This window comes from Trachemys scripta, chromosome 3 (genome assembly GCF_013100865.1).
Source record: "Trachemys scripta elegans isolate TJP31775 chromosome 3, CAS_Tse_1.0, whole genome shotgun sequence".
Taxonomy (NCBI): Eukaryota; Metazoa; Chordata; order Testudines; family Emydidae; genus Trachemys; species Trachemys scripta.
Window position 1 is genome coordinate 106,996,069 of NC_048300.1, and position 12,304 is coordinate 107,008,372.

At 39.2% G+C, this 12,304-nt stretch overlaps 1 protein-coding gene across 4 annotated transcripts in view; it reads right to left on the reverse strand.

Moving 5' to 3' along the window:
* Positions 1-12,304, reverse strand: part of AKAP7 (A-kinase anchoring protein 7) — a 164,646-nt gene that overhangs the window by 29,961 nt on the left and 122,381 nt on the right. The window contains exons 8-9 of one of the 4 annotated variants that reach the window (XR_004645128.1): positions 388-1,098; positions 146-327 (exon numbers count right to left, since the gene is read on the reverse strand). The exons of 1 other annotated variant lie outside the window; for it this stretch is intronic. Coding sequence is in view for 2 of the 3 variants with exons in the window: in XM_034765651.1 (XP_034621542.1) it covers positions 899-1,098 (200 nt within the window). In the remaining variant the exon portion in view is untranslated. Of the gene's footprint in view, positions 1-145; positions 2,076-12,304 lie in introns of those variants that run through there. 2 more of the 4 variants (XM_034765651.1, XM_034765652.1) reach the window with 2 other exon arrangements.

Genomic DNA, 12,304 nt, shown 5'->3' on the forward strand with positions numbered 1-12,304 from the left:
ACTGCAGTTCTACCAGCACAAATCTGATATTGATCACAGAATGCATGATTAAGCAGATGATTTTACAATTGTAGGCAGTTTCCACAAATGCTTAAAAAGTGCTAATATTGGGCCCAATCCTGCATTTTTGTGTATGTGCACCCAGTACTCAGTAGATATGTTGAGTGCACATGGAATACAGGTTCAGACCCCTTTTCACATAGCAGAGGGCAAAGAGATGGAGGAAATAACAGAAATAAAAACAAGAAGCATCTTGTTTCCACAGAAGTGACAAGGCAAATATTCTGAACAATGATTATTTGAACAATAAATAATGAGGGTGAAATCCTGGCTCCACTGAAGTCGATGGAAATTTTGCCCATGACCTCAGTGGAGCCAGGACTTTACCTTGAGAGATTAAAACATTCTTGCTTGCATGTAAACAATAGCAGAAAAAACATTTCAGCATGTGTACATGTGTATTCAAGTGCTGATTAACTAACAAACAAGAATCAGGGCCAACCCAAAACACCAGCATATACAGAAAAGACTAATCATTTAAAAATGCCTTCTTCAGCTATACATTTTAAAAATCACTTTGAGAGTATGTGTTCTAGAATTGCCACAGTGTTTGATCAGAAATTAGTGTTTCTGTGGCAGAATCATGACATAGACCTGCATCCTTAACTTTTTTCCTTTCTTCCATCCATCCATCCATCCAAAAATTTATCTAGACAGCTACTGTAACTTATCAGTAAACAGTCTGTTCTTTTCTGTGCATGTATTTTAACACAATACCACATACTATATTGGCTTTCATTTATATTGGCTGTATAAAAAAAGAGATGGAAAACTTGCAAAAACAATATTTTTCATCATAAAACAACTATATGAGATTTTACACCATAGCTATTTACAATCACATAGCTGGAGAGTTGGAGTCAACATGACTTTTTAATGACGACTGCTGTTTATGTCTGTCTTGAAACAGTTCCCTGTTAATTTTCATCCGTGTCTCAGGGTTTGATAAGAGCTCCTTTATCTTATTCAGTTTTGATAACAGGGCCAGCGATTCTCTGTGTAAGGCTTTCTTTATTAAGTCTGATTCATGGCTCTTCCCTAGAGGAAAAGAATGATACAATACATTTTGCATATAACTGTCATTTCTAAATATTAAAGTATGGCATTAATGTATCAAAACAGGCATGTGTTTTCTTTAAGTACTTAGAATTTCACCCATGTTTATTGTATATAAAAAGGTAGTGTTTTGTCAAAAAATATAATTTATGTGAACAAACTTTACTGAAAAGTGAAGAACACTTCATAGTGTCACATTCAAGAGAAACTCCCATGATATTACCTACTGTGTAATAGTATCTGTGATAAACATCTCTAGTGGTAACTTTTTTAGTTTAGCATTGACTGCTCTTAGCTTTGCAGCTGAATGTGGAATTCTAGATCAAGTGAGCAGTTATGCAGCTCTGCCAAACAATGTAGCTCGCATTGTTTTCACTTATGGCAGGGCGTTGTTCCATGGCCATTCATTTCAGTGCAAAAGGCATACACAAGGGGTTCAGTTCCTCTTTGAAAGCTATGAAGAGATTCTCTGTAGTTAAGAGCTTGTGAAAGTTCGATCTTCTTTTTATTTCAAAATCTTGTCTTTTTTTTCCCAATCATCTTTCCCAGCATTCAGTCGTTTTTCAGCAATGCAAACGCTTTTCAGGAAAGTGTTTGTTAGTGCCCCTCGATTCAGAACACGTTTCTGGTAAGAGACGCTCACAAAGCATAATGCAAGTCAGCCAGCATAACTTAGCAGATCTGAACAGGGAGCTGGGACATGTTTTGATGGTTATTCTTGGTGGATTTGTGCTTCCTTGGCATTCTCACAGCGCTCACTTTCTGTTATCATTATCATTTTTCATTCTTATTGCCACTAGCTGCTTCCTCCGTTTTCACTGGGCTTCCATCAGTCTGTCTGTTTTTGTTTTGAGTTTCTTCTAGATATTGCTGTACCGCCTTTAGAACTGCGTTCTCCACCAGCTTTTTGCTGAGGCTCACCAATTCCGCATCATCTGGCTCTGCCCCATTCTTTTCACCTACATACCATAACAGACAAGAGAAGTAACTAATTGCCTGGGAAACACACAGTGTATCATGATACAGTGTCTGAAACAGAAGTCTACATATTAGCTTATCTATCTAAAATCAGCTGGATTTTAACTTGTTTTATTCTTGAATTTGTAGAAATAATTACCCACTTTATAAGACTTGGGCCAAATATGATTCATTAAGCCATGTATAAATGTACCAACCTGCAAATATTCAACTTCTCATCTAAAATTGTAATATGCTCTGTAAACTAATAAATATAAAAGCATCTCAGTCAGAAAGCTGGAAGTGATATTAGCTGCTTAAATCTTTTTCCTTGGCAAACACATTTTAAATTCAAATATTTAAAACAGTACCAGCACAGTTAATTTACAATTTACTAATGCTCTGGAATCTAGTTACGCTGTATTTGTTTTAAAATGCATAGCCTCCCAGATGTTTGTAGTTAATCCCAAGAGTTTTTCACTGGAAAAAGGAGGCCTATGACTTAAAAAAAAAAAAAAAAAAAAAAAAAAAAACATATTACAGCTGGTCAGAAAACTTTAACTTAAATGCAAAAAATTGAAAAAAACATTTTGTACTTTTTTCCCCTGGTTTCTGACCATCTCTAATCCCTGCCAATATAAATTCAGTAGTTTGTTCATGGATATTTGCCTATAAAAGTAAGAGAGACAAGGTGCAGCTGGAGGTGGGTGGTTAGCGGGTTTGTCGTAATAAGCCATCACAAAGCAATCACTCGACAACTGATTTATCAGTGCTCATCCTCAAAAGGACACCTGCACAGCACTTTCAAAAGAGGAGCCTTGGAACTTAAATTCATAATTTTGCTATACACTAAATATCATGGACTGAATAGAGACACTGGATTTATGGATTATTGTAACAACTCCGCTCCCACTGCTGCTCCTCCCGCTTCCTTTTGCCCCTATCACTGGAGGGGTTTTAACAGGCCACTTCACCTTGAATGGTCCCTTAAAATATACATTAATTACTTATGCTAAACAATCTGTTCCACCTTTTATATAGCTGTTACACTTTGAGGACTGATCTATTCTACAGAGTTAAGTCGACGTAATGCAGGTAACTTTGTATGTGTCTACACTATAAAGTATCAGGGGGTAACCGTGTTAGTCTGTATCTACAAAAACAACAAGGAGTCTGGTGGTACCTTAAAGACTAACAGATTTATTTGGGCATAAGCTTTCGTGAGTAAAAACCTCACTTCTTCGGCTGCATAGAGTGAAAGTTACAGATGCATATAATGTGTATATAATGCCTGCATCTGTAACTTTCACTCTATGCATCTGAAGAAGTGAGGTTTTTACTCACGAAAGCTTATGCCCAAATAAATCTGTTAGTCTTTAAGGTGCCACCAGACTCCTTGTTGTTTTTACACTATAAAGGTGCTCCTGCTGATGTGAGTAGGCTCACTACGTTGACTTAATAAGTCCACCTCCGTGAGAGGAGTAGCATTTAGGTTGATGTAGTCAGGGCAACGCAGTGTCCAAGTGAGACACTATATTATTTACATTGCCTGTTGGCTGTCAGCCCCGTGTGGGGCTTACAGCTGGAACCCCGGGGTGGGGGCTCCATTTGTGAACCCCATGCAGGGCAGGCAGGGCACCAGCTATCAGTGCCCCATAATGCCCCACACAGTTAAGTCGATGGGTCCTGGTGAGGACCCGCACTATTGACAGGAGCGTGGTGTGGATGTGAAACACCGCCCTAATTACTACAGTGGCTGTATGTCGACTTAACTTTGTAGTGTAGATGTGCCTTGAGTAAATTTCCCAGACTTGAAGAAGAGCTCTGTGTAAACTTGCAAGCTTGTCTCTCTTGCCAATAGAAATTGGTTCACTTAAAGATATTACCTCACCCACCCTGCCTCTCTAATATCCTGCGACTGACACAGCTACAACAACATTGCATATGAAAGTAAGAAGCTAATCCTAGGACAGAAAAAACAATGACAAAAAACCCATGGCTACAACAACACTGCATACAGCCAAGGAAGACAGACCTGGCATATTGTGACTGCTGTATGACTTTATCCACTGCTTGGCTTTTAGGGCCTGACTTTCACTGACCACTTAATTTGCACCCACACATTTGCAACTTTTGTTTTTGTTCAGTAAATATATAGCCCCTAAACATACATGCACAGCATCATTTTTTAATGATCCTTTATGGAGTTAACATTCTGTAGCAAGTAGATGCTAGTTAGTGCCACACATCTACTGAGATAGATATTACTGTGGTTTTTCAGCATAAAAACTTTGTTTTATTATTCAAAAGCTAAAATTATTAGTTTCCTTTACCTATAAATTTACTTACCGGTAAGTCTACAGCAGATATTGAGTGACTACAGACATAAAACAATAGTATTCTACTCTGTGGTAGCAAAATCTTGATGAAAATACAAGATAGTAGAAATGCAGTTTGAGTTTCATTAAAATCATTATTTTAATGCATACACAGAGTATAAGGAAACAGAACAGGTAATTGCACTTTTCAGAGGAAGTTTCCATGATAGCTGTTGGGTAACATTATTGCTGGATTCAAGAGCTATGTTTTTGATCCTAACAAGTGCTGAGAACCTGCAACTCTCAGTGAAGTCAGTGGGAAGTGTAGGTGCTCCGTAGTTCTGAGGAAGTGGCCCTACATCACTGTTAATATGCAGAAAATGATTGATTAGGAGTGGAAGCCATTAGATGCCATTAGAAGGAAATCATTAAGCCTATTAAGAAATGTCATTTTTGCTTGTACAACAGCATATGATTTCATACGAATAGACAGAATTTCCTTGTGAAAATATTCCCTGCATTATTTCATAAATTTATGTGTATATGTATAAAAAGACATGTATTACTGTATACAAATAACTTCACAAATATATTTTAAGAAGTTTCTTCAAATATGAAAAAGAAAAATAAGACTACACTTATGGGGTTTTTTTTTACGTATACAGTAACTCCTAACTTAGTCGTCCCGGTTAATGTTGTTTCGTTGTTACGTTGCTGATCAATTAGGGAACATGCTCATTTAAAGTTGTGCAATGCTCCCTTCTAATGTCGTTTGGCAGCCGCCTGCTTTGTCCATTGCTTGCAGGAAGAGCAGCCCCTTGCAGCTAGCTGGTGGGGGCTTGGAACCAGGGTGGACCGGCAGCCCCCTATCAGCTCCCCGCTCCCCTAAGTCCCCTGTGCAGCAGCTGCCCAGTAGGCTAGCAATTGCAGCAGTCCCTCCCCCCACTGCCATGTGCTGCTCCTGCCCTCTGTGTTGGAGCTGCTCCCTGAGACTCCTGCTTGCTGGGGGGGGGGGAGGAAGAGGGGAGCTAATGTCAGGGTGTCCCCCTCCCCACTGCTCCTGCACCCCACTTACCCCATCTTCCATAGCGCAGGGGGGACACACGACAGGGCTCAGGACAGAGGGAGCTTGCTGGCAGCAGCTGCGGTCTCAGCAAGCTGATCTAATTAACAAGGCAGTGTACTTAAAGGGGAAATGTGCATCTCTGTCTCTCACACACACACACATGGTGTGTGTCTCTGTCTGCAATGCTGTCTCCCCTCCCTCCATTCCTGCTGCCTTGTAGAGTGTGAGAGTTAACCCTTGAGGGCTCAGCCAATTGCTAGATCATCATTTAGCAGTAAGGCATTCGTTTGGGAAATATCCCACCCTCTGACTCCTCCACCTCAACCAAGCTTCACAATCATCATCATCACTGTGTACCAGTATTAAATTGTTTGTTTAAACTTCTACTCTGTGTGTGTGTGTGTGTATGTGTATGTATGTATATATATATATATATATATATATGTATAAAATATACATGTATAAAAATATAGTCTGGTGGAAAAAAATTCCCTGGAACCTAACCTCCTCATTTACATTAATTCTTATGGGGAAATTGGATTCGCTTAACATTGTTTCACATAAAATCGCATTTACGCAAGAACATAACTACAACGTTAAGTGAGGAGTTACTGTAGTTCACATATGTACAGTAGAGTTCTACTTGTTCTCTAGCTGTGACATGTTCCCTACTTACCAACATCCTAACACCTATCTCCTAAATTCCGTTTTACTACTGGGGAGATCTACGTGGAACCGAAGTTCGTGTAGATCTCTCTGCATGTGAACAGCACAAGTGAATTCAGTGTAGATTTGCCTTGAACCAGTGCTATGGACTGGAGTATATGGAGGGGTTTCTAGGTACACAGAACTCAAACACGTGGAGCTGTATTCGTCAGTGTTGTGAATTTTTACATCCCTACTGTCCCTAACTTACACCAATGTGGATGTTACAAGTTAATTAGTCGTGCAGGTATGTCTTCCTCTAGTCCAATCACTACTCCAGATCCCGTTCTTCCATGACCTCAGCGAGAACTGGCCAAATGGAGGAAAAATTGAAGGGCAGTTCAGTATTATTCATGTATTTAAGTATAATGTGCATATTTTGACTACATCCCTTTTCTCCCATCCCATAGACATTGCTTGTCTAATTCTTACATTTGTAAGCACTCTGGGGGCAGGACAGTCATCTTTTCTGAGTGGATAATGCCTAGTTCATCATGGGCACTACCAGAATACAAATAAGTCCTTGTGGTAGGTGCAGCAGCAGGATGGTGTAGACCCCAAATGGTGCTCTCAGAAATGCAAAGAAAGGGTTATGTCTTTGTGACCTGAATATCAGCTTGTGTAACAGCATGTCACACGCTTGTATTTCAGTCGATACCTGTTGCCTATGCTGTGCCATGCCGATGCTAACTTGTTACACGACCTATTATGGTGCAGTGTGGTGTTGCCAGACTGGCATGTATTTTGAGAAAATCTATATTTTGAGAAAACAATTTCTGAACACTATGTGAGAAAATAGTAGAATCAATAATAAATAAATGAATAAATAAACGCCTCATTTTGCTTATCCCAGAAGTCTCTAATTTTCCAAAAGATTATACCAAATTGATATGTTGTGTGTGTTTCTCAGTTTATTCATGCTGAGCAGAGCTCTTATTAATGCTATCCTATAAAAAGCAGGCTTTGTAACGTCTTACATCATCTAAAATAATCAATATTTTATTCTATTATATAATATAAAAGAAGCAATAAAATGCTCCAGGAAGACTACTGGAAGTGCCAAAATCTCATGATATAGGTATGCTGTTTCTGGACTTGCTTTCAACAACAGGAGAATCTCTGATTATGACCCAATCATGTCCACGCTGGGGCAAATTGAAACTGATTTGTGGGGTTATAACTGTGAAAATAAAAAAATCAGTTGGAAGGCCTGTGTTATGACAGGGGAAGTTTTATAGTGAACACCCGGGGGAGTGCTGTGCTGCTAAAACATAACCATGTCTCACCAGTAGCTAATCAATTACCTCACACTGTTTTACAAATTGTATCTTTAAAAACCCCAGTCACTCAGGCAAGCTTTTAAAACTCTTATCAAATTCCTATGAAACACTTGATGATTTAATTTTTTTGACTTGTCTTTTCCTTGTTACTGACTTCCCAGCTATTGATGCATAAACATAAAGGTGTCTGTTTTAGTGCTAGCCTCTCTCTCCTGCCTGATTTAATCAATGATCTACAGTACACTCTGAGACATCACAATGACTCAAGAGAGGCCCCATCCTGAAAAAAACAAATAAAGCCAGCATAAAAAGGCATTGCTTGTATACAACAGGGTATGGGGCCAATAAGCCCCAATAAGTATTGCAGGAAACTCACCTCCCAGCTGCTGCCTCCAAACTACTGTTGGATATACTGGGGGACAAGAGAAGCCAAATGTTGGCCAATGTTTGCCATTTTGGCAAGGTTATAGCCAAACAGATTCATTATGTTCACAGACCCAATGTCCTCTTTGTGAGTGACTGTCTCCCAGTACAGTCTCGGAGACCTACCTGCAGGAGCGCCGCCAGCTTTTCTGCCGCCCTAGGTGGCGGAAGGTCCCGCCCCGAAATGCCGCCCCCCACAGAGGCGGCGGAAGGTCCCGCCGCCGAAATACTGCCGCGGTCGCTGCCCACCCCCCAATTGTAGCACCCTAGGCAACCGCCTAGGTTGTCTAATGGGTTGCGCCAGCCCTGCCTACCTGCTGCAGATGTCATATCTACAACATGCATGTAAATGTGGAATCCCCGTCTAGCTGCTCTATTACTTTGTCCCCAAAGTGCAACAGAAATGCAGTTTCAGCTACATTCGACTTCATATGCCTACAGAATATAGGACCTGATCCAACATCCACTGAAGTCTATGCGAGTCTTCCCATTTCCAGCAGTGAGTGTTGAATTAGGCCCATAGACCTGCAAATACAATTGTGACATTCCATAGACTAGTATCAGAGGGGTAGCCCTGTTAGTCTGAATCTGTAAAAAAGCAACAGTTGCTTTTTACAGATTCAGACTAACACGGCTACCCCTCTGATACTTGACACCAGGCAAGGCACTGCATTTAGACGTATGGAATGGAATTCTATAGACTGACTGAATTAGTGAGGGTGAGGAAGTGATAATGAAGAGCCACCGTACATGTACATGTACATACATTTTGTGTGCACACACCTGGTAATCAGCAAATAAATACAGACAGCTCTGCATTAAACATTTCCTTGTTAATTAGAGGGATGTAGAGCAAAACCTGTCTTGAGCAGTCACTTATGAACTGACCCAAACTAGTTGCTTAGCAGTGACAGTTTGCTGTGAAAGATGGAGCAGAATTACACTATTATGATAATTATGTATTAACTTCTGGTTGTGCTCACAATGTGCTAGGCAATGGAAGAAAAGAAAGCATGATCCCTCTCCTAAAGATTTTGCAATCTAAAAGCGTTCAGTATAAATTAGGTTATTCTCTTCAGACAGGTGATTCCCAGTCCTGAACAAATTTCACTGTGCCTATAAATAGCCAAGCGTAATCTGTTCTGCTAAACCACTCCCCCAGTGAGGGCAGGGATATATGAGGCCCTAGTCCTTAGACTTGGGAAAAAGAGGACCATTGCGGGATTCTCTTGATAGATCCGGGTCTCTATTAAATATCCTCTCTCATTTCCTGTTAAATGAGATCTGTTTATGAGCCAGGATAGTTCTCCATTAAATGTGGCTTGAAATGGCACTCGTTGCCTAAAGTGTAGCTGAATACAAGGAAGCAAATACAATAAAAATCCCACCTAGAGGAAATAATTACCATGTTAAGGGCTGAGAGAGAGTTAAAACTTCATTGTTCTGAATCCTTGCTTCTCTTGAACTCAGAATTTGACTTCTCCAGATGTATCTATATCAAGTATGCTTTCACTCTCTCTCGCCAGGGTGTGCAATTTTGAATATATTTGTAAATTATGGGGAACGAGCCAAATTTTAATTGTCAGGCATTTTCATATAATTATTCCAATTACAGAAGATCTGAACTGTGAAATACAGCTATAGGCTACTTGGACTTTTAAGGGAAGATAAAAATCAGTACCTACCCAAAAGAAGTTTCTAGAAAGAAATATAATTGCTACCCAAGAGCATGCCCACAAAAGACTGCAAAAAGGCAAATTAATTATGAAAAATAAAAACAAGAAAATCATAGTCTGCAAAGTATTTTTAGTGTATTTTGATTAAACTAAATTAGCCCCTGCACCTAATGGAACATAAACTTCATAACTGAGTCCAACAGAGAGCATTTTATGAAATCTGTGGAAAGGAAAAATAAAATGTGACAACTTTTTTCTAAAACTAATTTTAATGCAACACAGTCCTTTGCAGCAGGACAATGGAAGAAGAAACTCGAGGGCAACACAGATGTGTTCTTGTTTTTCATTTATTTCTAGCATGAAACAGTGCCCACGCCATCAGATCATGAATAGGTATTTAATAAATAAAATGTATTATTATTAGCTTCCAGGAGAGGATAGATTTATGTTTAGAAATTAGGATCCTATGTTTGAATCAGTTGTCCTTACTACTTACATTATTCCTAGCTCAATCAAATAATTCTCAAACCATTTCCCATCCAAACATAATCAAGATTTTTTTTTCTCTATAAATTACACTTCTTTTGTAGCATAAAGTCTCACCAAGCTTATAAAGTTGTATCCATTCTTTGACACCCTTGACGACTAGACCATCTCTACCCTGCCCACCACTCCTAACTCTCAGTCCTGCTCATTTGACGCCTTTCTTGACCTTCTCCCCGCACCCATGAATGCACTAAATCCTGTCGTTTCTTTGTCGACAGTATCTCCAAAATCTATCCCTTCCTCTTTAATGTGCTGGCAGTTCGTTACAGCAGCGTGTAGACTTGCAGCACTATATAAATAAAATCCAAACTAACTTTGTTTTGAATCAACATTTACAAATCTAGAGCCAAATTACCAGCTGATGCAAATCGATGTAGCTCCCCCTTCCCTCCCGTCAGTGGAGATATGCTGATTGGCACCAACTGAGCATCTGACCCCTAATTTCCATCAGGTAAGAGGGTTCTATTTTGGTTTTTATCTTTCTCGCACATTCTCTGATTTTTGAGTATATTTTTCTCAGCCACTTTGTAGGTCAGGAGCTAGGGAATAGTGCCGTGATCCTCTCCCACTGAAACCAGTGGGAGTTTTACCATTAACCTCAATGGGAACAAGATTAGACCCTAAAAGCATTAGCAGATTGTTTTCTCCTCCACTCTAAGTGACAACATATTTGATCCCAAAATTTCCTTTGCCGTCAAATAACATTTTTTCATGTGGAAAAAATTCCCCTACTTCTGCTTTGGCCAGAAGAGGAGAAAAATGAAAACATTCAATAGAGGATAGATATGGGGATCCTATGGTGTGCTCTCTTTAAGGCAAGTAAGCTCACTCACCTGTTTTGAGATGCCTGCATTAGGTAAATAAAATCTAATCCTGTAATCTGTTCTCCTCAGTCTTAAATGTGAGTTATGCCTGTATAACGATTAAAGTAACGGGAAATTTTAAAATGGGGAACTTTGGGGATGAAATGACGGCCATCACTTTGAAATTCCATACTTTTTTCTTATTTATTTGCATTTAGCACATCAAAGGATGAGGACCCTATTGTGCTTGTGCACACACACCAAGATGGTCCCTACCCCCAAACTCTTACAATCAAATTATAAAACAGGAGACAACCGGTGAATACAGTACACAGATCGGGTCACAACAAGGTGGTAGTGAGTCCATTAGATAAGAAGCTTAATATTGTCTGAAAATATGTAACAATGGAAAAAATAATTTTCATTGTAACAAGAAAACTACCTTTAAATTAAGCACAGATTTAATTATTTGAAGTTGTTAAAATGTCATTAAATAGGAACTGGAATTACAAAAATACAGCGTTCATCTCATACTGAAAGAAATGGCCAAACCAGTTTGGCTGGAATGCTATATAAAAAGTAGACGGGGAAGGGTGAAATGGAGAAGAAACGCATTTTGATTGTTATAGCTAGACTTTATGATAATGGCTTAATTGGAGAACAAAATGTTATTCATTTGCTGATTCTCTTCAGCCCCTCTTTGTACAATACTGTTGAAAATATGTCTGACATGTAATATATATTTGTTCAAGGCTTGTGTTTTCTATTAAAGTGGAAAATTGAAGAAAATGTCATCTTTAAAAAAAAAAAAAATGCCATGATGTGAAACAGAATAAGTAACAGAGTAACAGACCATGGCATAATTTTAGCAAAAATGTACAATCACAAGTGAGAACAAATACTTTGCCTCATGTCTAAGTCTGTCTGTTAACCCTTAGGAAATGTATGCAGTGTTATTACCTCACCCACCTTGCCTCTCTAACCCTTAAGAAACTAATTTAGTGGTTAGGTGGATTTCACATGGGACCGCTAATATCCTAAGGGCTTGGGTGGTCATTAGGAGGAGATGTATTTGAGGAGGGATGGAGACTCTGAAACGGCAGGGACACAGGTCCAGGTCAGGACTGTTGTCTAGAATAGTCTGGTCATCCTTGGTGGTATTCTGTGACACACTCCAAAACCATTTAAAGGGACATTATCAACTCGTTGAAGTCCAAAATACTAATCTATCTTTAAATGTTTATAACAAGTACGGGATGTCAGTTGGATTCTAAGTATCTTTTAGGCCATTTAGTCAATCTCGTTGTGGTCAATAATTCCCCATAATATATTTTCTATTACTTTGTTCAGTCTAGTTTGAAATGTTCCATTTCTTGTTTTAAAGAAACTCTGCTTCCTCCGCCAGATCTACAAA